Source organism: Thamnophis elegans, chromosome 5 (assembly GCF_009769535.1).
Source record: "Thamnophis elegans isolate rThaEle1 chromosome 5, rThaEle1.pri, whole genome shotgun sequence".
NCBI lineage: Eukaryota > Metazoa > Chordata > Lepidosauria > Squamata > Colubridae > Thamnophis > Thamnophis elegans.
Window position 1 is genome coordinate 54,760,265 of NC_045545.1, and position 27,075 is coordinate 54,787,339.

The following is a 27,075-nucleotide window of genomic DNA, read 5'->3' on the forward strand; positions in this document are numbered from 1 at the left end:
AAATAGAACATCTAACACATCATAGAGTTTTTGTAAAAAAGAAGAATTTTAGGACACAGAGAGCTGGAAACTAGTGGACATTTATTTCTATGTAATTATTATTTTGAGGAAATAGTGTTGAGAAATCACTGGAATAGAAAACTACTCCAGTGATTTTTATAATATATTTAAACAACACTTCACAGGTGATTACTTTTTTTTAATCACCAAGAAGAAAAATGTCAAACCTTAGCCGTTGGCACATACAAATAAAGTAATAGTGAAAATACATTAGTTAAGCACTGCGAAGTCTATAAGAATCATAGTATTATCTTCCTTTGCTATTGTCATGTGCTACAAATTTTGCTAAATCATATTTTTGTTATACATATTAGGGGGGAGTATATAACTCTTGTTATGTTTCAGTGCAGAAAAATAATTTGAAAAAAATCATAAAAGAAACTCTAAAACTGCCTGGTTACATTTTGTGGAGTGCAATCCCTGGCTTGAAATCAAAAGTCAAATGCAGTCATCAGACCGAAAAATAGTTATGTGCCACAGAAGTACAAGATCTTGTAATTATATAGAGTCAAATAAGGTGCAGCAGTCATACACAAGCAGCACCCAGGATGCAAACTCTATGAAACGTGCAATAAGCTTGGATATAATTATTTGTCCACTCTGCATACAGTAATATCTCAAGTGAACAATATAAAAGTTTAACAAGATAAAAGACAGTCTGCTTTAAAAAAAAAACCAAGTGAGAATAGAGTCCCAGGAAGATAAACATAAAGTTGCCTTCACTATAGTCAGAGCTATCAAACCATTACAGCAGAGGTGGGGAACTATGGCCCATTTATGACTTGTGGACTTGAACTCCTGAACCTTACACTGCATTAGAATAAGAGAACCTACAACTCTCTCCCTTGCATGACTTACACACCCACACCCCTCTCTCAAAATTTCATGAATAGAATCCCCCCTCTCCAATCTAATTGCTATTTCAAAGGTTATACAGAATGTCGCCTGGCTACTCTAGGTTGCTATTTTGCCAAAAATTGCCCATGCTCTCCCGCCTTCTGTCTCCTTACTATTTAGGTTTAGCAAAAATAAGCCGCTAAATGTATTTTCTGTGGGAAAGAGTGTCAGACAATGAAAGAAAAGAGAAATCCTGGGAGGACACCTTTTTTACCAGAAATCTGGCCTCACCCCTAATACATGGTCTACACAAGATTTGTTTCCAAGAACTACAGGCTTTGACATTGAAAAGTTTCTCCTTGCCTCATATACATTAATTAAGTGAATAAAGGAAACCAAACCCACTAAATTAACTCCCTCTAAAAATGTAACAATACAGATAATCCTTGACTTACAACTTTTCATTCAGTGAATGTTCAAATTTAAGAGAGTGGTGAAAAAAGTGACTTATAGCAGTTCCCACGTCCCCCATACACGTGGAAATTCTGGTCCTAGTAGTGTTTGTAAGTTAAGGACTACCTATACCAAAGTTTGCCATGAGTTTCATATGTCCTTGAGGTAAATCACTCTTTTGTTCCTGAGATAAATCACCTGTGATTTGGCTTGTACAGTATGTATATTTCACATTTCTGAATCACCCTTCTTCCTCAATATTTTTTGCTTGTGCAGTAGAAATGCTGTAGTTCTGCCAACTGGAGATATTCATAACTGTCTTATCTATGCTAAACCTTTAAAATAGTATGGTGTCAAAAGAGAAGTTAAAATGAAAAATGAAATAATAAGCATTAAAAAAACAATTTGCAGCGGTAAAATTTAGAAATTCAAAAAGAACAGTGAAATAGTTCACATTTCAAGTGATAATTCTATGTTATACTTAACATTTGGCACCAGACACTCCAGTTTTTCCTTATGCAAAACTGCCCTTCTATACAGTTAAAATAACAGAAAAGTTCTTCCCCATGTACCGTAAATATTATACTATTTTCCAATAAAGTCATCCATGGATGTTATCTGGAAGTGAAGAAGGGAGGTTAATTATATCACATTTGTCAAGATGTCATCACACCTAATTCCTTTAGAGGTCATTGTGGTATTATTGCATGTGACATAATTCATGTAGACAGCATTGTTTTCGGGTTTGTAATGCCTTTGAGATACAGCTAGTCTGAAACATAGTTTCTTTGCATAGTTCTGAATAATGTGTTGAATTGTTATGTTTAATAGTTTGTTTCACAACAACTTGCAGTGCAACTAGATTGTGTTATTACTTTAAATCTCTAACACAGTAAAGAAGTTTGGGCACTGAGAATAAAATGGAACACAGCTGCTTTGAATAATTCAGATTTCTAACAACTCCCACAAGCCTTTATATTTTCTCCTTTCTATAGCTCATGGAGGTTTGTATGTGGCTCTGTGGGTTGGTTCAAATCACAATTTTGAATTAGTTGAAAGAAAAATTCCACTTGCTTTGCATAATCTTCCACAGAGATTCTTTCATTCAACCCATGGAATCTGATTAAAAGGGGAAAAGAAAGAAGCTGCTTAATGCCAAATTAATCACATCATTAAGTAAAAGTTTTATATTACAAATATATGTGCAGTGCAACAGTACTCCAAAATTTAGATTCAGATTTAGTCATAGTCAGAGACAAAACTAAATTAAGTCAGGGACTAGTTTACATATTACAGTAATCCTTAATAGAGTTGCTTAATTTTGTTTTAGCATGCTACACAACCCAATGTTCATGATAACAGTGTGGCCATATAGCCCCTGAATTTCCTATTGGTGGTCTCCAAAGCCCCCCACAGGGCCAATATTTGGGAAGAATTTGAGAGGTGAAATGAGTTCCTTAAGCCTTGCCAATTTCTTCCCTTTTGCTCATGGATTTATCTGTTCTAAGCTCAGTACATCATTAGCCAAATTTTCTAAAGCTACCAGGAAGCCATTTTTAAATATAACTCCCAGTTGCAGCAAAGTTGGCAATTCCTTGTTAACAGCTTGGGTATACCCCAATAACTATTTTGAAAACAGGATTAAATAGCCTAATCCTATGCAAAAATCCTGTCTAAGTATGAATAAGTTAGGATCTAAACATAATTAGAATCTAATCTTATTTATGATACAGTATTTATTGTGAGAATGTCCATTTCAGCATTTCTATTTACATTTAACACACACAATGCCATATATTTGTATAGTCAAGAGCCTATAGTTTTCTTTCAAATTTTGTTTTACACCCCAGCGAAGAAATTAAAATCAGGAATTCTTCTTCCCCAAAGAGTGTTAAACACAGCAAACCTTTAATACAACAGACATTCATGGCACCACCATATTGCCACTGCTTTTTCGTCCCCTAAAATTGAAATTGACCTGAAATTTTCTTAAAATCTGCAGAATATAAGGGAAGGAAGAAAAAGACAATGGAGCCAGAAGCTGGGAATGAATTCTTGCTCATTCCTAGCAAGGGAGAATATTCTAGCTACAGTAGTTCCAGAGTGGCAACATTTTAAGCAAATACATTATGACTGAATCAACAATATATTCATTTATCCCCAGGCAAAGCCAACACTGTAGGACTGGATGTACCTGAAGGGGATTCTGAACTGAGGTAAAATCCCAGGAGGCAATGCACCCTCAATTAACCAGTTAATCTATCTGTCAGATGCCTAAAGAATTTATGAAGTTTACTTATATAAATCCTGATATTCTAAGTTTCTTTTAAAAAGTGTCCAAAACAGCAAACCCATTAACTTAAGGTATGATGTGTCTAGAATCATGACATTGAAAAAAATACTTTGAACTGGTTCATAAAACAGTTAACTAAAATGGCTGGAATCACATTATACACAAAAAAGCAAGCAATTATAATTGAGTGAATATATGAACCCAGACACAGAAATATAAATGAGAAATTCTTCGTAAAGCCATTCATTTCTCTGGTTCATCTAGCTGACAATGTGGGAACATGCAGCAGTGCAGGTATTAATCTCAGCTCCGTGAGTTGCATTGTTTGACAGCTTGCTTCCAGGTCTAATTAAAGGTAATAATTCTAAGTTTAAAAGCCCTTCACTGCATGAGGCTGAAGGCTCTCTTCCCATCAGATTGGTAGAGAAGGCATGCTGTACGTCCTGTTTGCTAGGCAGGATGCAAGAGACAGGTACCCATCTGAAAGAACATTAACCTCCTTCCTCCGAAGTGAGGCTAGCACTATCCCAGTTAATGTTCCAGAAGTCCCTTAAGATCTGGCTATGTCATCAGACCCAGGACTCCCAGGGGACTGGTGAAATTCTAAGATGGCTCCATTGTTGTGGTTAATATTCACATTCTTTTGTATCTGGTGCTTTTGATTGGAAGCACTAGATACAAGACTGCTTTATATTTTAATAATATTTTTTTATATATTTACTGTTTTAATTAACCAGGTTGTGCTCTGCCCAGAGACACCTTTTATGAAATGGGCAGAACTATAAGTTTGATAGATAGATATCAATATTCATTTAGTTCTAGAAAATATCCTGCACTTTCATTTTGCTTTTTATCAGGACAGATACCAGCTCTAATTCTCCCTCTACTATCTTTTAATTAATTCTATATGCATAATTCAGGGCTATGAATTACTCTTTTCTTTCTCTGATTTCAATGGCTATGTCTCATTTACTTTTATTAGAAAAACCACTCATGTTTCTCCACCAGTATTTCATTAAGAATGATCATTGTACTGTACCTTGGCAAATCATCAGCTTTAAAGGTTACTGAGTTAAATCGATAAATAGCCTTTGTGAGACTGCTGTAGTGCCTGCTATCAGTGTTTCCAATACAAATTCCTGTAAAAAAATAATCAGTAAAAAACACCATTAGTATGTTTTTGTCTAGTTTTATTTGTTTGCTTATCTTTTTTGTGTTTTACCTTTTGTGATAAAACTATATCTATATCCATCTGTCTGTCTGTCTATATATTTAGCGGTTAACTGAAGCTGCATCAATTTTAACCAGTACTATATTTAGTTTCCTTTAATTTGCACTGATACTTATGGGCCAAAGTTTTATCATGAGCTTTGACAATTCTCTCCTGAATTTTTAAAAAGTCTAGAAAATAATTAAATGTTTCAAGAAGAATCTGTTTAAGTATGAAAGCTTTTAATGCAGTAAATAATGGCTGAAAGAGTCATAGTTTTGTACTGAAACAATCCAGTGCTAGAAGACGTAATCGAATAGCAGATGGTCTCGGCGAAGGAAATAAATGCACAGGTCAACATGATCCTGAAAAAAACTTATGTATGAATGGAGAATATACAATTCACCAGTACTTGATATTTAATAATATTAATTTTAAAAAACAGCTCCCAGACATTAAAGAAAAAAATGTAATTGTTTCCATGTATGTATGTAATTTTAATAGTATTTGAAGTGTCCTTATATTAATGTGCATCCACATGTATTGGAATAAAGCAGAGGAACAAAAGAGAACATAGAAAAAAAATAGAAACAATGTTGGGATTGAATGGAAACAGAAGAGAAAAACACTAATGATCATGCATCTGCCACTACCTGGAACTACACTGGCAACATCTGGAAAAACATCCAGGATGGTCTGGCGGAAAACCCGTACAGCGAAGGTCTGATCGTCCCAGGGGCTAACGGGGGGTGGATCAAAGGTATCCATCACTTCTATCTTCACTCTCTTATCATTAATTGTTTTGTCTAATATTTCCAGGATCTAAGAATACACCCAAAGAACAAACAAGTTAAAGCAGCCAAGATGGTTTTCATCATGATATTAGCACAAGTTCCAGACTCTCCCTCAGTCCTTTATACTAGTTTCAGCTCTCCCAATAAAAATATATAGACAGGATAGGAATCTTTCAGGAATCTCATTGCTGAAATCTTATTTCCTGTTATACAAAGGAACTGAAAGTTCTTGCAATTTGAATTTGAGTCCTTGTATCGAAATATATATTTTAATGGTCTCTTTAATGCAGATATAATTCCAAAATTTAAATAACTCATATTAAATACAGAAATATATAACAGAACACAACAATCAGGCAGAATGGTAAATAAACTGTTATAATCTTAACATTTGGCTTAAGCATTATTTCTTGTATTTTTGTCACAAGTACTGTAGGAGAAAATGTTCTTTTGATGCCTTCCTCTACCACAAAGACATAGGAAAAAGGGGATGCAACACCAGAGATTTAACTGTTTTGTCTTTATTATCCTTGTATGGACAACCTATCATACATAACACATAGGCATGTTGATATAGGCAGCCAGTCAGCTAAACGGGTGCAGTCTGATTCCAACCGAGACCATTGTTTCATCTGGTTCAATATTGCTTTCTCTGACTGATGTGTCTTTCCAAGCTTCCAGAAAATCTTAGCCAGAGAAATTCAGGGACTGAATTTAGGGCCTTTTGCCTTCAAAGCACGTATTGCAATATTCAGCTACTAAAAATTGTTTGTTCCTTCTCTAACATTAATGGGAAGGTAAGGACCTCTGGAAATGCTCAGGTTCCCCAATACCTCTGGAGAGAGAATGCTACTTTCTCAAGCAGGGAGCAGGTTTTCTCAAGCAGGGAGCAGTAACAGTATCATTCAGGACCCATAAATTAGGACTTTGTGTTAGAGGAGATGTAGGTGGTGGGGGAATTCCTCCAGCTACTGGAATCCTACATGGTGCTAAAATGGAGAAGAGAATATGATTGTTGATCACTCCCAATTATGCTCTATCTCCCTCTGCTGCAGCAGCCAGAATGCCAGTAGCTGCGACATAGAACCAGCTAGCATCTCGACTATAAGAAACAGGTATTAAACAGGATCAGCCCAGGTTATACCAGAGCTGCTTAAAGAGGGAGGGTGCAGCACTATATCCAAACCAGGTAACCTGTTTAATGTTCCCTCAAGTAAAACTAGAATATCAAACTCTACAAGCCTAGATCTGAACTATGAAAATTCTAAGATTAAAACAGCAAAGGCATATAAAACTCCACTGCTCTTCATCATACTACCTCCTCAACGGTTTGTGACGAGTGGATGCGGAAATTCACTGTGGCATCAGCTTTTGGTGGAATAACATTTGTCTAGAAAGAAGGAAAGAAGAAAAAAGAAGATCTAAACGAGGGTAGAGTTATCCTCAAGCATCAAAACATTTCAGATCTCTGGCAGCAACTCAAAGCAGTTTCACCTGAAACTATTAACATAGTTCCTGGTTTGTTGTCAGCATCTCTTTTAAGTTTAAAGGAGACTTGCAAATGTGGCACTTGCTTGCTTTTACTCTTCTTTTCTAAATGCCATTATTCCTTCCCCCATGCCATTCTTTTAACGATGAGCAAAGCTCTGCCTCTTTTTTTCTGCAAAAGAACTTGGCAGATGTATATGCACTTGAAAAAAATGTAGCCACATTCTATGGCAGTAAGTAGCTTGTTTCTGAAGAATAGTAGACAGGCCCACTTGTGCTTGTCCTTAACTCATTTCACAAGGAAATGTGGGTCCATCTTCAGGGAAAGAAAAATGCTGCCAATTTATGCCTTAAATAAATATAAATTTACACTGGGCACGTATGTCTATGTGAGGATAGTAGACCCATGATCTTAAACAATGGCTCAGCTCTAAATATAGATAAAAGAGTGAGTGGAGATTCAATTTGAAATATTTCCAAGGTGCTGATTTGCTGGACCATATTTTCATCCCCAACAGTCATCCGTCCCACCCTAACTTTTTTCTCTTTTGGATTGTTTTATTATAACTGAACTATTTGCAAGTAAAGCAACTGAACTGTGAATTACGATTTTTTTTTTAAACTTAAAATCATATAGACACATCCAGTGGTAAAATCCTCTGAAGTCTGCTACCGGTTCGGTGAGTCTGCTACCAAGTGCATGCTTTGCACCCCTGAGGTGAGCCCACGTAGCGTTAAAAAAGGAACATTTTGAAGCCTTCTGAGTCTGCAAAGGTAAGTAGAACAGCGAAAGGGGGGGGGGGGATCCACTGTGGTTTCTAGCTAATCTAAATCTAGCTAGAAAGCAGGAAATCTGACAATTCTAATTAATATAAATTGCGCGTCACAGCTGATCGTCGGAAATACCGGTTCGCCTGAACCAGTACCATTTTTTTTACTACTGGTTTGGGTGAACTGGTAGCATTTTTTACTACTGGTTCAGGCAAACCGGTCCGAAATGGTAGCATTTCATCCCTGGACACATTTCCATTTCACATTTGACTGGGACAGAGCAGCACTTATTGTGGATCTGCAATTTGGGTAACTTTTCCCAGTTCTACCAGTTGATGTCGCTGTTTAACAATAGCTATATTACTAAGTGATTAAAACACTGCATCTTTGGTATTCTATTTTCTACATGTATACATATACACACAGACAGCCACAGACATCAGACCAGGGGTGGGTTCCTGCCGGTTCGCACCGGTTCTTGCGATCCGGTTCGTCAGTGAACCCGGAAGTAATTAACTTCCGGGTTCCTAGCTCCTAGCCCCTGTCGCTGGGTGCCTGCAGGGTTTTTCTTTTTAAAAAACGCCTCTCCGGATGATCTTGAAAACCTGCAAGGTTGCTTTGGAAGGGGACATATGGGCAGCATTTTCCCCTGCCCCCCTCCCTGGGAGCCTGCAGTTTTAAAGCAAGCCTTTGCACAGTAAAGAAAATCTCACGAGCGAGAGAAGTTCTTACTTGCTTTTACTGTGAAGTTGCGGAAGCTTCCAAGGCTATAGGCAAGCAGAAATGGGTGGGGGAATCCCTCGCAGGTTTTCAAGATCGTTTGCAGAGAGGTGTTTTTTAAAAAGAAAATCCTGAAAAGGATTTGGAGAGATTGGCAATTGGTCTTTGGTGGGGGGGAATCCCCAAAACAAGGAGCATAGCCCATTCCCCCTCCCAAGAAGAACGTTTTCTTTTTTAAAACCCCTCTGCAGAAGCTTCTCTGTGGAAGCTTCCAAGGCTAAAGGCAAGCAGAAATGGGTGGGGGAATCCCTCGCAGGTTTTCAAGATCGTTTGCAGAGAGGTGTTTTTTAAAAAGAAAATCCTGAAAAGGATTTGGAGAGATTGGCAATTGGTCTTTGGTGAGGGGGAATCCCCAAAACAAGGAGCATAGCCCATTCCCCCTCCCAAGAAGAACGTTTTCTTTTTTAAAACCAGAAATGGGGTGGGGGAATCCCTCGCAGGTTTTCAAGATCGTCTGCAGAGGCATTTTAAAAAAGAAAACGGTCTTCTTGGGAGGGGGAAGAAGAAATGTTATTCCTTTTTGCAAATGTTTTATTTGTGATGCAATATGTTGCTTTTAAGTGTTTAGACCAGGTTTATGTGTCTCAAAGTGGCTGCTTTTCTATGGGCAGGCCAGGTTTGTTGCAAGGCAGTGTGTTTCACCCTCCTTGTTTAGGTAATTCTGAGGTGGTTGATGGTTCTGTGAGTGCCTGTCCTTTATAATTTTCCACATTGCCTTGATGGTTTTTATTCCAGTGACTTTGTCTTTCCTGTTCTAAGACTTAGGGAAAAAAAAACTTGTTTCATTGGCAGTCTTTTTTTTTTGGGGGGGGGGGGGGGGATTTTTATTTTTTTGGTTTTTTCCTAGCACTGTCATAGTTTGTGGGTGTGGGTGTGGGTGGGTGTGTAATGTCCCGCAGTTATCTATGCATTAATAATGATCTAGTAATATTAATAATATCTAGTAATTAGTAATATCTAGTAATAACATCGTCTTGGCCACTCCCACCAGGTCACATGGGTGGCAAGCCACTCCCATCCGGTCACACAGGCAGCAAGCCACTCCCACAAAGGAGGCCACGCCCACAGAGTAGGTTCGAACAATTTTTGAAACCCACCCCTGCATCAGACTAACAAAGCACTTCCATTATTCAACAAGCTTACTTTTCTCAAGCATAGGCTGAAGTTTACTATATATCTAAAATTATCAAGGGTAAACATGATGAGCTCTTTGTAAAATGTGCATCTTATGTATATATGTGTATCTATTAGGACAAAAGATGTTTTGCAGCATGTAGGGATGTGGATGCTTCATTTTGTGTTCTGGGATTAGGTAGAAGTAGGATTCTCTGGGAAAGATGTGTTCCCCTTGTGAGATGTCCTCTTTTATGTTTATTGTGGTTTTGGAAATATTGAATAGAGATATAAGGCAAGATGAGAGGACTGTGGAGGAGATTTTAATAGAAAAGTATAAATTAGGGGCTTTACAAGTGATTTACTTTTGATTGTAGAAGATCCTTTAAAGGGAATTGCAATTTCAATGGGCAAATTAAAAGAATTTGGTGCATTAGCAGGTTTTAAGATTAATAAATGAAAGATGAATACGTTAACACGAATGTTATTAAGGGACCTCAAATTAATGCTGGAAATGTTAATAACAATAAGGGACATTTTATCATGTTTGGTGGATGTGTAAAATAGCTAGAAAATTCTTGATTCAAAGATATACATTAATTCAGAGGATTTTAAAGATTAATATACAACTGAAAACAACTGGTTTTTCTTTTGGAACTACATTGAAAATGAAAGATCACATGACTGCACTAGCTGCCAGGAGCAACCAGTAGCACAGAAGCAGTCACAATTTCCCTAAATTTCATTCCCTTGGAATTCGTGGGTCCTGGATTTTGGACTCATCCTGCAAATTAGCCAATTTGAGGTTCAAACATAGTTGCCCACCAATGCATTGTTTCACCCAGTTAAAAGTCATGACGAGTGTTTTAGTAGAATATTATTATTTTTACAGGAAGAACAATAATGCAAGAAAATTGGGTGGAAAGGAAGGAATTTTTTTTCTGGTTGCGTTTTTGTTCTGTTTAAGTATGTTAAGCATTTCCATTGCCATATATACCTGTTTTGTTTTATTTTCTGACAAAAATGGCAGGAAATCTTATCTGGATTTATTTTCCTATCAAATGTTTGTTTATTGAATTTATATTCTGCCCATCTTGCTTTGAAAGCAACTCTGGGCAGCTTACAATGCAAATGTTGGGTCTCTGTAGGGTACAAAAGTGGGGCAAGAGCCACCAATTATCCGATTCAGTTGCAACTTTCCCAACCTAGTGTCTTCCAGTTATACCTTTATTCCTGCATGAAACATGGTGATTGCAGTGGTGGTCCGAACCAAAGCATTAGTGCCAGGAGTTCGCTCAAGAAACCTGCATAAAGATTTAAAAGGCAAAAGTTTCTTTGGTATCCACATTAAACCAACATAACTTTCTGTACTCTGCAAAATAGCAGCAATATTTTACATTAATTGAAGTACAGCAATTAATACAAAAAGGGGAAGAAAAAAGAAGCCCTAAATATATTGCCTGTAGCTTCCAGTATATTTTTCATTTATTTACCCAGGCTCAGTTTATTTTTACTTCCTCTGCTCTCTTTTACATAATACATTTTAGATTGATAACTGTTCAGTGGATAATTTTCTCTTGCAGTTTGTCAAGTCGCTCACTAGCAGATATTATTCCTCCCACAAACAGATGTGATAGCATTGTATTAACACTCACATAATTGCCGTTTCAGAATTTGATAAAAGATCAATGCAGTTGAAGAAAGTTTTGCAGATTTTTGTTGTTGCATCTTCTCAAAATAGAAGAACAGTTTTAAAAAAGGAGGAGAAAGGCAGTAAGAAAGAATACTACAGGGAGAACCTTTACCACCATTTCCTAATTAATTTATGCATGTAGGTTTCAAGAAAGGAAAGGGATAAAAGCATCTTCTTTCTTACCAGCCAACAAGAGGTCCAAAGAGCCACAGATTTGCCATGATGATATTGAGGGGGAAGTCGAACTGAATGGCAGGAGATTGGGAACGGGAGGAGAGAATATACACATCAGCAAATGTATCCCCAGATAAGACTTTCTTCTACATATTTATCTACCATTCAAGAAAAATATGATTGTTCAAGTAAATATAATTACTATATACAAACTACAATCCAGTCCATTCTTGCTAGGGAAGGCAGTAGTTTTATGAGATTATTTTTTTATAACATTCTATTAATTATAATCTGAGTTGAGTACTTGTTTTATTTGTAAACAAAGCCAAGATACAATTTTCTTTTAAATGAAATAAAAAGAAGAATAGAAAGTGAATCTATAGAACAAAGGAAGTAATAGTTGTAAAAATACAATTTATGGTATTAGATGCAAGTCAAGATCCTGATTATTACCTATAAAGGTAGCCCTTGACTTTCAATCACAATTAGGACTTGACTTTCAGTCATTAAACAATGTGGTCATTAAGTGAAACTGACTAGATATGATTTAACTATTTTTACCGTGGTTGTTAAGCAAGTCATTGTGGTCATTAAGTGAATCGTGTAGTCATTCAGTGAATCTGGCTTCCCCAATTGACTTTGCTTATTGGAAGCCAGTTGGGAAGGTCACAAATCACAGCCACATAAATGCAACATGCTGTGACCATCATGAATGTGAGCAGGTTACCAAGCACCCAAATTGTGATCATGTGACTGCAAGGATGGTGTAATAGTTGTAATTCAAGAAAAGTTTGCAAGTGACTTTTTCTAAGGCCATTGTAACTTTGAACCATTATTAAATGAAAGGTTGTAGGTTGTAAAGTCCTTTATGGCACAGATTTGACTATCTGAGCAGACACTGGTTCACAATTTCTGCCCATCCTATATGTTCAGATAACATTGACATGCTTCATGTCTCATCCTTTAATCAGTGCCACCTGTTGAGATCAAGAAAAATGATGCCCCTCTAAGATGTAGCTGGCTGCCACTGGCTATGATCAATAGAGCTCTGAAAACCTGGCTGTTTCTCCAGGCTTTGGGGTCAGTTGGTGGCAAGTCCTGCAGCTTATTTTATCTTTTAATGGCTGTCTTTCTTCTGGTGATTGAGAATGTTTTGGAAATTGTTTTGCATGTATTGTATGATGATGCCACCCAGAGTCATTGTCACTGAAAATCAAATACATTTGCCTAGTGCTCAGTATAGCAATATAGCAATGGGAGGTGCCTTAAATGCCTTAAAATGATCTTATGAAAGATGTAGAAATGAAGAAAACATGTATTGTTCAATACTCACCACTGGTACCAGTTGTTCAAACATCATGATTTCAGGTCCATGACCAAACAAATTGGGCATAGGCTGCGTTTCCAACCTATAGGAATCAAATGCAAAAAGCAAAATGAAGTACATTCAGTTGAATTATTTTGTGCCTAAGATGATATATTGCGCTAATATGTAAGTTTGTTAGATATGTTAGCTTCTTTCTTAAAAAGATAAATCAAACAGGTTTTAAGAAAAAAAAATCCCTTAGTACATGAAACATGTAACCCATCCTTCTGAAAGTATCTTTTTTCAATCATATTATGTGGCAAAGAGATTTTTTTTATAATTGAATATAACCATCTACAAAAGAAGGAACTCCTGGTGGTAGGACATGCAGAAGGTATGGATCAAATCTCATTCTCTATTCCCAGTGTAAAATGGATTGAAATAGAGATGTTTTTACTCTCTCTGTGTGGTGGATATATTTTAAAATAAAATTTGTACTATTTTTCTTTTTAATAATGATTTCTAAAGATTGTTTGCTGTACATTACTCTGAGATGGGCAGCTATATAAATATGTTGAATAAGTAAAATAAAAGTATATGCGAATCTACTATATAAGTCATGTACTGTGTTAATTATTTGTAGCATATCACACATAGCTTTTGATTCTTTTTTATTCAATAACAATAAAATTAACTGAAGAAACAATATTGAAAGAGAGAGGAAAGTGGAGTAGAAAAAGAATATGCAATTAGTTTAGTTAATTGTTCTTAAGTATAATTATTTGCTCAATTGCAGCAATGTATAATAGGCAACAGCCTTAGTTGTTGATGAAGACTAAAAGATTCTTCAGAAATAGAATTTGCCTCTTATTCTTGTTTATTCCCCCATGTTGAAATGATTGGCGGTAGGGGAATGATAGGCAGGAGACAAAACAAAATTAAGATTTCTTTCCTAGTAACGTCTCGATGGCATAGCAATAAAGCACCCCATAAACTTAGATATATCACCCGCTTTACAAATTATTGTGACTCATTCTAGAAAATAACACAATAGAATGGAATAAATAGATACCACTTATTTCCGAATTCTACAACCATAACTTCTTCCTTGAATGTATTGGATTGTAACATCCAGAAAAAATGGGTTAGATAGGTTGTAAACCATCCTAGCTAAAAACTGCCAGGTTGTAAAATTCTGTTACAACTATTCATGACTTATTCTGTAGCACCTTAGACTACTGTGCTTTATATGTTTTATTGGAAGCTGTTGCATTCAACCCAAATAAGGTTTTTCCCCATTAGATATGCATTGAATCACAATGATAATATGTTCCCAAGACAGACACTCACTTGTATAAGGCCTCAGAAAGAATACCAATGCTGGTCCTCTTAGGGGGGGCAGAAGAATGGCCAACTTGAGATGTTACACTGAGATTTACATTAAGTGAACCCTTTTCTGTGATACCTATTCTGATAAGTAGAGGAAAAAAACATTAATGAAATTCCAAATGCAATACAGTTGGACTGTTCATTATATTCAAACAAGAAGTTAGGTCTGACGTTTGCTGCTTTTAGGACAATTTTATGTAGATCTTTTTTGCTTTGCTTAAAACCACGTGTACAGTATGTATCATCGAATTTACTCTACAGTCAGATTTCCTGCCTGCTGTGCAGTGCAGCAGGAATTTCTACGTCAAGAGTAGTCCATGTGTACTCTTGCAGGTAGGCGGGCGGATGGCGGACACGCCCAGAACGCCTTAGTTGAAGAGGCGGCGCTGGAGAGGTAAGACGTCCCCGTGGGAGCTCCTCCCTGGAGGGAGTGGAGCTCCGGGTGACGTCACTGTGGCCTAGACCAGGAGGCGGAACCCTTGGAAAAGGTAGGCCGGACGGAGGGGGCGCGGCTGGAGGAGGCGGGTAATTTTGAACAGGCCGGTAGGCGGCCAGGGGGTTGGGGAGGCCTGACAACGGAAGGCCTAACTGTGCAGAAGGAGGGAGTGCGATGGTGGATTGAGCTGCTGCAGAGGGGTGCTGAGTCCCGGCACACGGCCAGGGGTGGCCTGACTTGGGGAAGGCCAGCGATGGTACAGCTTGCGGAAACAGCAGCGGATCCGGGGCTGGCTGCAAGACGTCGGCGGCTGGCCTCTGCATGTCGGTTTGACTAGAGGCCTCTGGAGGGTGGCGGCGCCTCAGTTGATCCAGGTGGCGCTGCCACTCACAGCCATCGGGTAGGTGGACCCTGTAGGAAACGGGGCCGGTTACATCGGTGACGGTGGGTCCCCAGAGTAGTTATGGGCCCAAACCAGATCCCCCACAGTAAAGGAATGGGAGGGGTGCCCCAGGTTGCCAGGCTGAATTCCTGAATAGAGGGGGTGTAGTCTATCCAGAGTGGTCCGCAGATGCCGACCCATCAACAGCTCCACGGGGCTTTGCCGCATGAGGGGGCAAGGAGTGGAGTGCTGGGCCATTAGGTAAGCATCCATCCTTGCCTGCCAGCCGCCACGGGCCATACGGCCCAAAGCCTCCTTGGCCGACCGGACCGCCCTCTCCGCCCGGCCATTGCTGGCCGGATGGTAAGGGGCGACCGGTGCGTGGCGGATCCCGTGGGCGGCCAGGAAAGCCTGGAAAACAGGGAGGAAAATTGCAGGCCATTGTCAGACACCACGATGTCCGGCAACCCGTGAGTGGCGAACAAGCGCCGCAGAGCCCGCACCGTACTCTCCGCAGTGGTGGAGCGCACAAGCACCAGCTCCACCCAGTGAGAGTAGGCATCCACAGCAACCAGGAAAACCTGGCCGTGGAAGGGACCTGCAAAATGGAGGTGAAGGCGTGACAGGGGCCCGCGCGGCATCTCCCACTCCCGAGAGGAGGCGGAGGGGGGAGCGGGGTGGGACACCTGGCAGGGCTCGCAGCTCCCTACCCAGGCCTCGATGTCGGCGTCCAGGCAGGGCCACCAGACGTAACTCCGGGCCAGCGCCTTCATGCGCGCGACCCCGGGGTGGTCTGCATGGAGCCGCTGGAGGACCTGGTAGCGGAGGGCGGAAGGGAGGACCACCCGGTCGCCCCAGAGAAGGCAACCGCAGTGGAGTAACAGCTCCAACTGACGGATTTTAAAAGGGCGGCACTCGGGAGAGACGCCCCCTGTAGGCCAGCCCCTCAGGACCCATACCATGATCTGAGAGAGGACAGGGTCAGCTTGAGAGTGGGTGGCCACGTCAATGGCAGAGAGAGGGAGGTCCAGCTCGGCAATGGAGACGACTAACAGACAAGGGACCGGCTGGGGGTCAGAGTGGGGAAGGGGGCAGCGGCTAAGGGCATCAGCATGCCCTAGCTGCTTGCCCGGACGGTATCACAGTGGGTAGGAATACGCAGCGAGAAACTCCGTCCAACAGGTCATCCTGGGAGACAGGATTGGGGGGGTCAGCCTATCACCAGCCAGAAGCCCAAGGAGCGGCTTATGGTCAGTGTAGAGGGTAAAGTGCCGACCATACAAGTAATCGTGGAACTTTTTAACCACGGACACTGCAGCCAGAGCCTCCTTGTCGATCTGGCTGTAGTTCCTCTCGGCCGAGGAAAGTGTCCAGGAGTAAAAAGCGATGGGGGCAGAACATGGCTCAGGACCACCCCCAAACCCACAGGAGAGGCGTCACAGGCTAACGTCAGGGGCATCTTGTCGCTATACTGCACTAAGACTGCCTCTGATGTCAGCATGGCCTTGACAGCCGTGAAAGCTTCATTGCCAGGCCGCGGATCGGTCGAGTAACCGATGCAGCGGCTCGGCTAGTGACGCCTTGTGAGGGAGGAACGGCGCGTAAAAGTTTAAAAGGCTGAGAAACGCTTGCAGCTCTGCCTTGGAGGTGGGTGCAGGGGCGTTCTTGATGGCCGCAACTTTAGAAGGGGTGGGGTGGATCCCCTGGGCATCAATCATGAAGCCCAGGAATTCCACTCTAGGCACAGCAAAAGAACACTTGCTGAGCTTTAATTTGAGACCCGCGCCCCTGAAACAGTCGAGGACCTTCCGAAGTACTTTGATGAGCCCTGAGCGGCTGGTTGCAGCGATCAGGACGTCATCAAAGTACGGGACAACGCCGGGGAGCCCATGGAGCTCCATGAGGCTCTGGAAGATCCCCGGGGCAACGGAGACGCCGAATTGAAGGCGGCGACAACGGAAAGCCCCGCGGTGGGTGACGATGGTCTGGGCAGCCGCTGCGTCATCCACCGGGAGTGGCTGGTAGGCCTGTGCCATATCCAGTTTGGCGAAAGTGCAGCCCTGCCCCAAGGAATGGAGCAGGTGCTGCACGACAGGGACTGGATAGGGGTTTGCCTGGAGGCCAAGGTTGATGGTCGACTTGTAGTCGGCGCCTATCCTGATGGACCCGTTGGCCTTCAAGGGGACCACTTTGGGGGTCTCCCAGTGTGAATGGTCAACGGGTTCCAGGATCCCCTGCGCCAACAACTTATCCAGTTCGGCATCAACCTTAGGCCTCAAGGCAAAAGGCACGTTGCGGGCCTTCAGCCAGACGGGGGCAACCTGGGGGTCTAGGTTGAGGGAAATAGGGGTCCCCTTATACCTCCCCAGCTCGCCATTAAAGACATCGGCGTAGTCCGCCAGGACGGCCGCGATGTCAGGGGGCGTGTCCACCACCGAATTCACCCCAGAAAAGGATAAGCCCAGGGGGGTGAACCAATCTAGGCCCAAGAGAGCCGGCAGAGGCTTATGCACCACCAAAACCTGTAGGAAACAGCATTTCCCCCCGTACTGCACCCGCACCCCATAGCAGGCAGGGTAGGAATATGAGTCCCCTGGTAGTCTCTGAGCACGGTGTCCGGGGGAGACAGCTGCGACTTGGGGACTCGCGGGCACAGGCGGGAGAAAGTGGCCCATGACAGGAGAGACCGGGAGGAGCCTGATTCCACCTCCATGAGGCAGGGGGATCCCTCGATGGAGACGGTGACAGTAATTTTCTTCGTACCAGCCGTGGCTTGGCTGACCGACACTGCAGGGGTGGCAGGAAGGTCTTACCCCAGGGCGTAGCAGTCGGCTCGGCGGGTCTGCTGGTGACGGGGTGGTTGGTTCCTGGGTGGTGCAGGCGGACCGTAGACTGGTAGAGACGGGTCGGCTTGAGCTGGAGGTGGCAAGGTGGCCCGGCAGACTTGGGCCAGGTGCCCTTTCTTGCCACAACGGCGGCACATCGAAGCCTTGAAGGGGCAGGACGCCCGGGCATGATTGCCTCCGCAGTCAAGGCAGGCGGCAGCCGCTGCAGCGGTTCGGGCTTGTGGAGGCTGTTGCCGCCGGGAAATGGCTCGGAAGCGGTCGACCTGGTCTTCATAGATTGGATCCGGCAAGGGGGCCAGCTCGTCTATCAGGCAGGTCGATTGCTGGAAAGGCAGCAGAGGCAGAGGTATTGCTGCAGGCAAGGGAGGCAGGTAGTGGGCCATCTCCATTGTTGACAGCTCCGATAGTTCTGCAGCCCTAGCCTCGTCGACAGCCTGAGTCAAAGTAATGTTTGCCTTGGAGAGGAGGCACTGCTTGAAGTGGATGTCCTTCACCCCGCAGACAAATTGCTCAACTAGGTTGTCCTCCAGGTCGGGGAATTCGCATTGAATGGCAGCGACCCGTAGCGCCTGGAGGAACTGGCTGATTGATTCGGATGCTTTTTGGACACACCAGCGGAAAGCGTACCGGCGTGTGATCTTAGAGGGAGTTGGGGCATAGTGAGCCTTTAGCCCCTCCATGAGCTCGTCCCAGCTTAGTTCGTAGACGGGCCGCGGGGCCGCAAAGGAGCGGGCTGTCCTGAACATCTCGGGGCCGCAGGCACTGAGGAAGAAGCCGCACTTCCAAGCCTGTGAATACTCCTGCTGGTTATTAGTGATAAGGAAGCATTCAAAACGCTCCAGGAAGGCGGCCCAAGACTCGCCGGCCGTCCTGAACGGAGCGAACGTAGGCATTGCAGCCATAGTGAGATGCCATACAAGAGTAGCGAGACACGGTGAGAATTGTCCGGCAATGCGGAGTGCCTAACAACTGCTTGCTTGTCTTTCTAGGTTGTATCTCAGAGCCCGAGATCCCACCAGCTCATCGCCAGTGTTAGGTTCTCTAGAAGAACGAGGCTGGAGGCATCTGAGGTAAGTTAAACTCAACCAACTTTATTAACAGGCATTCGCAAACAAGATCAAGTAGACCGGCACCCCCTCCCTGTCTGACAGCTATTTATACGGAGCTGTCAGACAGGGAGACCAATAGCCGCACGTTTGACAGCCCGGCAACTGCAGGTTGCGCCTGATCGGTTCCGGCGCGCCTGGCTGTTGCCGAGCTGTCATTTGTAAGTCTGAGGACTTAACAACCATATGCACAACCAATATGAGATACAGAATAATGTCCATATTTTCATCATTCCAGAACAAAGGTTGGCAAAAAACAGGCAAAGTAATTTGATAGATTGCAGTTTCAGTTATTTATGAATTGTAAGGCATGGCTTCCAACATTCAATTGTTTAAACCTGATTCTATGAGATAGATAAAGAACTGCATTTACTGTAGAAAACAATTGTATTTCTTTACTTACACAGCTACTGGTTTTTCTATTTTAGGGATGACTCCATCAAAAATAAAGCTTCCTTCATCAAGCACAAAAGAAAGTTGTATCCCTCTAGATTCCAGCTCAGCCACAATTTTCATTGCTCCTTTTTTACCACCCACCTGAAAGGGAATTAGAATAACATTTTGCTTGGCTAGTCTTTTAAAAGAAGGCAATTATTATTCAGCACACGATGTAAGTGATTTACTAATTATAGCCCAAACCACTGAAGTTTGAATTTAAAGAGATTGTACATAATCTCATTTATAAAACTGCTACAGTAATAGCACTTAGACTTATATACCACTTCACAGCACTCTCTAAGTGATTTACAGAGTCAGCATATTGCCCCCAACCAGGAGTGGGTTGCTGCCAGTTTTACTATCGGTTCGAAACCCGCTTCACTAGTGTGTGTGTGTGCTGTTCAATGAAAATTGTTCTTTGCTCATGCACAGAACAATTTACAGTGAACTGTGCATGCGCAGTCACTAAAAACTAAAATGGTGGCCACCAGGCAGCGACAGGACAACTGGTTTGGGGGGCGTGGCAGGTTCTGCAATCCTGGTCTGAATTCCATTACCGGTTTCGCCAAACCGGGAGCAACCCACCTGTCCCTAACTATCTGAGTCCTTATTTTACCAACCCTGGAAGGATGGAAGGTGGAGTCAACCTTGAATCTGTCAGGATCGAAGGAATCAAACTCTTGGTAATGTGAGCTGAGTTAGCCTGCAATACTACTTTCTAACCACTGCGCCACCATGGTTTTATACTGTATATCTAAGCTATCTTTTCACATGTATCTAAATCCTAATTGGATAATTTTTTAAAAGATTTGTTTATCCAATTTGTATTATTTTTATAAATGATTCAAGGCAACATACATACCTAATATTCCTTCCTTCTCCTATTTTCTTCACAACAACCCTGTGAGGTGAATTGATGACTGGCCCCAAATCATCCAGCTATCTTTCATGCCTAAAAAGGGACTAGAATTTACATTCTTCTAAACAAACAAACAAATAATACCTCTTCATCATGCCCAAGGCCTATATAGAAAGATCTTTGTGGTCTGTAATTTCGTCTCAGTAAAAACTCTAGAGAGTGTAGAATGCCCTGAGGATTAGAAAGAAAATAATAAATATTTTACATTTGGTTTCACAGTGAATTGTACCATATATGGTTATTATCAAGAATTAGACTACCAGAAACCAGAGCTCATACAGAGACTTTAACTCTATTCACTAAAAGCTTTTGACTATTATGGAGCTATATAGTACTATCCACCCTTGAGTGAGCATAATCCAGTGAATCTGCTGGAATTGGGTGACCAATACATGTAAATATTTGGCAAGAAATTTGCTGTCCCTATAGCTGATCACTATCCAATAGAAACCTCTATTGCCTCTGTCCCTAGTTATCTTGCTTTTCTTCCACAATAGCAGATAGTGAAGACTAACAGATTTTACACATTTTACATTTACTCCTTGAGGCTGCCCAGGGATGGTATTGGAGCAAAGAGGAAAATGCTGCTTAAAGACTGGTTAAGCCAGTATCACTCATGGATTGGGGGTGAGATGAAGGAAGCATCATCACTGGAACACAGAATACACGAAAAAGAGGTTCCTGTGTTTGTGTTGTGTTAGATGCAAGTGTGTGTCCTAGGAACCTTTTTGTATCACCTATCTCTATGTAATCTTGCTTCCTTTTCATTGAAGAAAATAAATTACTATACCAAAGACTGTGTGTGGATTTCTTCTCTTTTTTATATATGTTTAAAATGTTGTATATATGCTGCCTACCATTTCTAATAATCCCCCAGGACAACTGACTCAATCATGCAATAAATAATGCTTTGTTAACATCAGAGCAGGGCAGTAAAATCTGTTTTGAGCCAACAGCTATAATTGCCTTTGGCAGCATGCCATGAACAGTACTCCAAAAGTGAAGTGAGCCAAGGCAAAAACTATATTTTGTTTAAATTAAATCTACTTAGTCTCATCATGTATTTAATCATTTTTCCCATCTGTCATATTACAGACATGTCAACTTGGTGGCAGGCGTTTCGTTTTGAAGCTTATGAATGCAATAATGGGCTCTTAAACCTGGGATTAAATAATATTTTATTTTTCTCAGAAGACGTATCTCATCCGTCCTCAATCGAAGTCTTCTGTGCATCAGCAGACATGTTAAATAGGTTGTTATAATTATCTAATAATGGTCTATGTGACTAATATGTTATTAATCAGACGGCTCTTCTTGCTTGTTTCTAGCTTTGAATCAGCTTTCATAGAAAGTATTGGGACAGGAGGATACTATTGCTTTTCTCTCCAGTTTTCCAATCTGAGTTAGAGTAGCTGTTGTTCTCTGATCTTTGAAGCTCTGCATTTCATTAGATCCATGTCAATCATGAGTCAATTCATTTCCGAAAGGCTGTTTTAATCATTAGTTAGCCAGATTGTTGCAACCAGAGAAGTCAGCAAAACTGATTAACACAGTAGGAAATGTGCAGCCCAGCTCCATTTTTGCATGCCTCTAAGTCAACTAAAATCACACTATTCCAAGGGAGGTTCAATTTGCCAATATTTTTCATAGTGAAATGAAAGTATTTACTACCTTTAATCACCAAATGGCTTAACTCAGCCATAAAACCCCAACCCAACAAGAGTCACAGGCAACACCCTTTGACTCTCTTTCACTACTTTTCCATTTTATCTTGTGTCCAGAACCACCTTTTCACTTCAAGGTGGCATAGGTGACTGTATTTCCCCTATAATCATCAATTTAATTTATTCTGGAAGAAATAGAACCATTTGTTCAGTGAAAGCAGGAAAAGCCAGTATAATTTCCATCTTTTCAGTTTCAGTTTTCCAAGAGGAGCAATTGTTAAAGGTGTATCTAAGAAGTCTGTAAGAAGCTCAGCCAAATGCAATTCTAAAACCGGTAAAATTCTTTAGAAAACTGCAGCATACAGAAAGAAAACTGACTGCCTCTCCCCTTACTGTGTAATGGAAGCCATGATTTATCATAAATATGGTACATAAAATTTCATAGACTCCTGCAACTCAGAGTATTTCTGCATCCCACCAAAAGGAGATAAATTGATATACCATAGCTGAGTTTTTATTATCTAGTGTTCCTCTTCCATATATAAATCCATCATGTTCCACAGCAGAAAAGGGATCACTGACATCCCATCCATCAGGGTATGCTGGGACCACATCTATATGTGCAAGCAGCATATATGGCTGTAATTGAGGGTTAGATCCCTGGATGGTGAATAGATGGCTGTAATCTCCAATGACTTCATGTTGAATGAATGAGGTAGAAAACACTACAGGAAAAACTTCAGGAAAGAGAATTAAACAAAGTTAGCCACTGGATTTAATTTTGAAGTTACTGTGTGTTGGGCAAAGAGGCCAGACTTTTAATGAATGGCATGTATAAAAGAATAGTGGATGATATAATATATTTGGAAAATGGTTAACTGAAATATGGGAGAAAGAAATTGTTTTTGTATTTCTGTATGTAGATGAACTGTTTTTAAAGCAAATAATATAAATAAGAAAAAAAGTTTGAAATTATTCTTTTCCCTCTTTTATTCACTGGGGAACAAAAAACAAGTATATCCTAGCAAACATAACAAATGTTCCTCTTGTGACCAGAGTAGTGACAACATCTGCAATACAATAATCCTATTTATATTGTTCCTGCATCAGCATTTATTATCTTACTCTGAATATATACAGTACATAGCAACCTTCAGATGCTCAAAGTTCTACTCATACTTTATCTCTGAAGCTGCAATAATCTAAAGTAAACCTAAAGTACCATCCTTGTGTTGCAGTTAGATGGATAAACAACACCTTGCCATCATAACAGCAAGAAACGGGAACTTGGTGCAAAGAAAATCACCTAACAAAATTACTGATTAAACAACAGGGAACCAAATTTATTTCCTAAGAAAATTTAATGCCTTGCTATTTCTCCATGCCTGAGAGAAAGTGGCTTATTTAAAGCAGCCATATTGATTTTTTTAATTGAATTGATTTTAGAACTTTGCACTTTCTGGTTCAACCCATGAGGTTTAGGTTGCAAGGAACTAGGTATATTGAAATAAATAGGACTTAATTTCTCAGTAATATGTGGTGGTTCCCCCCCCCCCCCCAGAATACTTAAAGCTGCCTGACTGTCTGTCTGTCTCTGTGTCTCTCTGTGTCTATCTATCTCTGCAGCTTTCCTTTTAGTTTCTTTTATAGAGTCATACTAGAGGTGGGTTGCTGCTGGTTTGGCCCAGTTCGGCCGAACTTGTAGTTGTGACGGTGGAAGGCTCCGGCCACCCGCCCGGACATGCACGAACGAACCGGTAGTAAACCGCTAAGCAACCCCCCACTGAGTCATACCATTAATCCACTGTTGTCAGTCCTGTTTATACTATCTTGTTTACACTATATGTCCCACTTAAAATAACATGATTTGTTTGGCTTAAAATTTTATATTTATGTTATACACAAACCAAATATTTAGTTAGAATCCATAACATGTAGCTTAGCATTGTGAATCCAACAAAACAATTAACGCTGGTCATAACTTAGTATAGTATTTCTGCCAACCACTGATTGAAAGGGATCTTATTTCCCCACTTACATTAATATTAAACTGGGAGAATTTATCATTAAATATACATGTTTACTCTTTCTGTGAATTGGTGTAATTTATAACAGAATGATAACTCCTATTGAAAAACAATATTAAATTATTGTTTAAATACATATTCATTTTTTAAAGAATCCTTATTTTCCTCACAGATAACATCTATAATAACACTTATAACCACCCACACAATTTTTGTCAATTGAACTTTATTAAATAATGAACCATATTTTTTCAGTTTGGTGCTTCAGTTCTATCAAGAAATAAACGCAATACAATAATTATATTTTCTATGCAATTGGTAGCATTATCACTAATAAAAACAATTTTATTATTTATTTACATTTAAATACCTTTGTAAATATATGGCTCAAATTCTTCCAGGGCTGTTATATTCTGATCATCTGGTGAGAAGGAAACTGTTTGTATTCTGACAGCACCTTTTGTAAAGGATAAAGCATTTTTCAAAATGCTCAGATAATATTTGAAAAGAGTAACACAGATGGACTGCACCCATTAAAATGTCTTAAAGATACACTTATATAAGAAACCATCATTATCAATTGAAAAGCTCTAGTATCAATTATAAGAGAGCATTTGTGATAATATTGAACAGTAATGTAAGGGCTTTGTACATTAAGATGGGAGCACATCTCTGGGCACAAATCTATCAGAAAGATCTGCACTTGAGAATTCAGTTTATTGCCATTCATGTATTTGACAGTATGCCACACTAATAATAGGCTCTGAAAAGCTTAAAATAAAATATCAAATACATATTTAACTTCTCCAACAGGTGCAAAATGATTTTAAAATCCACAGGGCATAATAAAACACAGAAGAACAAAGCATACAGAAGTTGTAAGAGACTGTACAGCAAGCTACCGCCATATCCTAAATACCCCCCCCCCCCAAAGAAGAGATACAAAAACGGAGGAGATTTTACCAGGTTCTGAAATCTACGGGCCTTCCTAGATTTGATCCCCCCAACCATGGTTTGGAGCAAGCATGAAAAAAACTTGCCTCCCTGAAACCTCATGGGAAGATGGAAATCAATCAGGAAGATTGAATGTGGAATAAATGATATTATCAAGGTAATTGGGGATCCAAGCCTCAAAAGACTTCATAGGTATTGACAAGCATTTTGAATTGTACTTGGAAACTTGCCAGAAATTAATGCAGTTCATGCAAAATAGGTGGCACTCTGCTGTTCCTGCAAAACAGTTTTCATTCTCTAATCTGCCTGGTTAGCAAATAGGCAATTGCATATTGTTGTCAACTGTTCTTTCCAAGTAAGTAGAAGTTATAAAGCACCTCAGCTAGTTCTAGCAATGACGAACTGATGGCATGCAGCAAAATCATTGTGCAAATATGCACTTGTATCCTGATGTGGGAGGGAAGTAAGTACATTGTGATGTTACAGCACATGTTTCATCACTATGTTAGCAGCCTAAATAGAGCATTATGTGAAAGCATGGGTATCCAACCTTTTGGCTTGCCTGGGACACAATGAGTGAAGAAGAATTGTGTTGGGCTGCATATAAAATATATAACATACTTGATCACTAAGAATGACATAATAATGTTAAAAGTTTATGATCTTGTTGGGCCACATTACTTTCTGTTCAGTGCCCCTTGCAGCCTGTGGGTTGCAGGGGCATCTGCAAAGTGTTAAGGGCACTGGTGACTAAAATATCTCCTTTTGGGGCAAAAGTTAAAATGACAGCTCCAAATAAACTAAGAGTTATTTCAGTTAGTGAAATAACTCAGTTAGTGACTGAATGGTGACTGCCTGGAAGACTGAATGTGCTTTCCTAACGCACCTGTAACTTGAGGAAGGAAAGAAGAGGGGAAATGAATCCATCCCCAAGTCCTGCAGGGTGCAAAGCCTGCCTTTTATAACAAATCAAATCATACGAATACTGTCTTTTCTGATATATTTGTGTCTACAAATGGAATGCCTATAGGTATTATATAGACAGAACGATATACAAGTGTAAGAACCCCAAACGTGATTTTATTCAAAATGATACATCCTAGAGCCTCCAAAAAGCTAGTGTTATTCTGGGCAGAATATAAAGTTGTGTTATGCAGTCTGATTGTGAAAGAGTATCAGTAAAGCAGGAGTTGTAGCAGAGGTAACTGCAGCAGCAACAGACTTTCAGTCCTAAGCGGTTACTCCAGGGCAGGAGATCTTCATATTGTACCAAACCATTTAAGTCAATAACAGAGGAAAACACAATTTAATCTAAAAGACGTAGACAAGGCTATAATTTTGCTCTCGAACCACTAGTACTAACTTCCTATTAAAAACAGGGAAACATTTACTTTTAAGAAATGACTGCTTTTACACCCGATTCCATCTTTGCTTCTTTTTCTTTTTTCTTTTACCTTGGAGCACCTCCTTGAGCTCTTGCAACTCGCGGGGACTAAAGGCAGCCTCCACTCGCCTCTGCCGTCCCTGCTGCTGCTTTCCCCGCAGTCCTACAGCCGGGACAGAAGGTCGCGTCCCATAGGCTCGGAGGAGCATCGCGACCAGCAGAACCGACACTATCCCGCACAGTCCCACGCCCAAGCACAAGACGCCCCGCAGCCGGACACCGAAGGTCGCCATTTTCCTGCGTCTTGGCCCAGCCGCGTCGGGAACTTTGACAGGCAGGCGCGGCTTCTAGCCAATCATTGACGGAGCTGTTAATTTATCACCGCGGCGGGAAATTTGACTTGGTAAGGCTTTTTTTGTGCAGTTCCCACTTAGTGGGAGAAGGGAATCTCAATTGTCTCGGTTGATGGCATTTAGAAATGGCCCCTAGATGATTAAGGGGCTAATACAGATAGTCATCGAACTTACAACAGTTCGTTTAGTGACTGTTCAAAGTTAT

General features: G+C 40.9%; 1 protein-coding gene and 1 long non-coding RNA gene across 3 annotated transcripts; one reads left to right on the top strand and one right to left on the bottom strand.

Moving 5' to 3' along the window:
- Positions 1 to 64: 64 nt before the first annotated feature.
- Positions 65 to 26,858, bottom strand: PM20D1 (peptidase M20 domain containing 1). The gene is made up of 13 exons (XM_032217678.1): positions 26,588 to 26,858; positions 24,550 to 24,636; positions 22,654 to 22,889; positions 20,573 to 20,659; positions 19,535 to 19,668; positions 14,323 to 14,442; positions 13,000 to 13,075; positions 11,676 to 11,737; positions 11,025 to 11,103; positions 6,966 to 7,037; positions 5,507 to 5,675; positions 4,683 to 4,782; positions 65 to 2,469 (listed from the first exon to the last, which is right to left on the bottom strand). The coding sequence occupies exons 1-13, from the start codon at positions 26,808 to 26,810 to the stop codon at positions 2,340 to 2,342; spliced, it is 1,575 nt and encodes a 524-aa protein (XP_032073569.1). The 5' UTR covers positions 26,811 to 26,858; the 3' UTR covers positions 65 to 2,339.
- On the top strand, positions 7,063 to 19,644 carry LOC116508882. 2 transcript variants are annotated; one of them, XR_004255436.1, is made up of 3 exons: positions 7,063 to 7,909; positions 19,015 to 19,095; positions 19,560 to 19,644. It is a non-coding gene; the product is annotated as an uncharacterized LOC116508882 (long non-coding RNA). The 2 variants fall into 2 exon arrangements; XR_004255435.1 differs by lacking the exon at positions 7,063 to 7,909 and adding an exon at positions 14,449 to 14,849.
- Positions 26,859 to 27,075: the final 217 nt, after the last annotated feature.

Bases quoted from the DNA above. Each gene is read 5' to 3' on its own strand.
- PM20D1 (XM_032217678.1), bottom strand. From the start codon at position 26,810: ATGGCGACCTTCGGTGTCCGGCTGCGGGGCGTCTTGTGCTTGGGCGTG. The intron at 11,738-12,999 runs GTGAGTATTGAA...CCTGCCATTCAG, and splicing joins TTGAACAACTGGTACCAGTG to TTCGACTTCCCCCTCAATAT. The intron at 7,038-11,024 runs GTATAACTGGAA...CCTTCTTTCTAG, and splicing joins TGTTTCATGCAGGAATAAAG to ACAAATGTTATTCCACCAAA.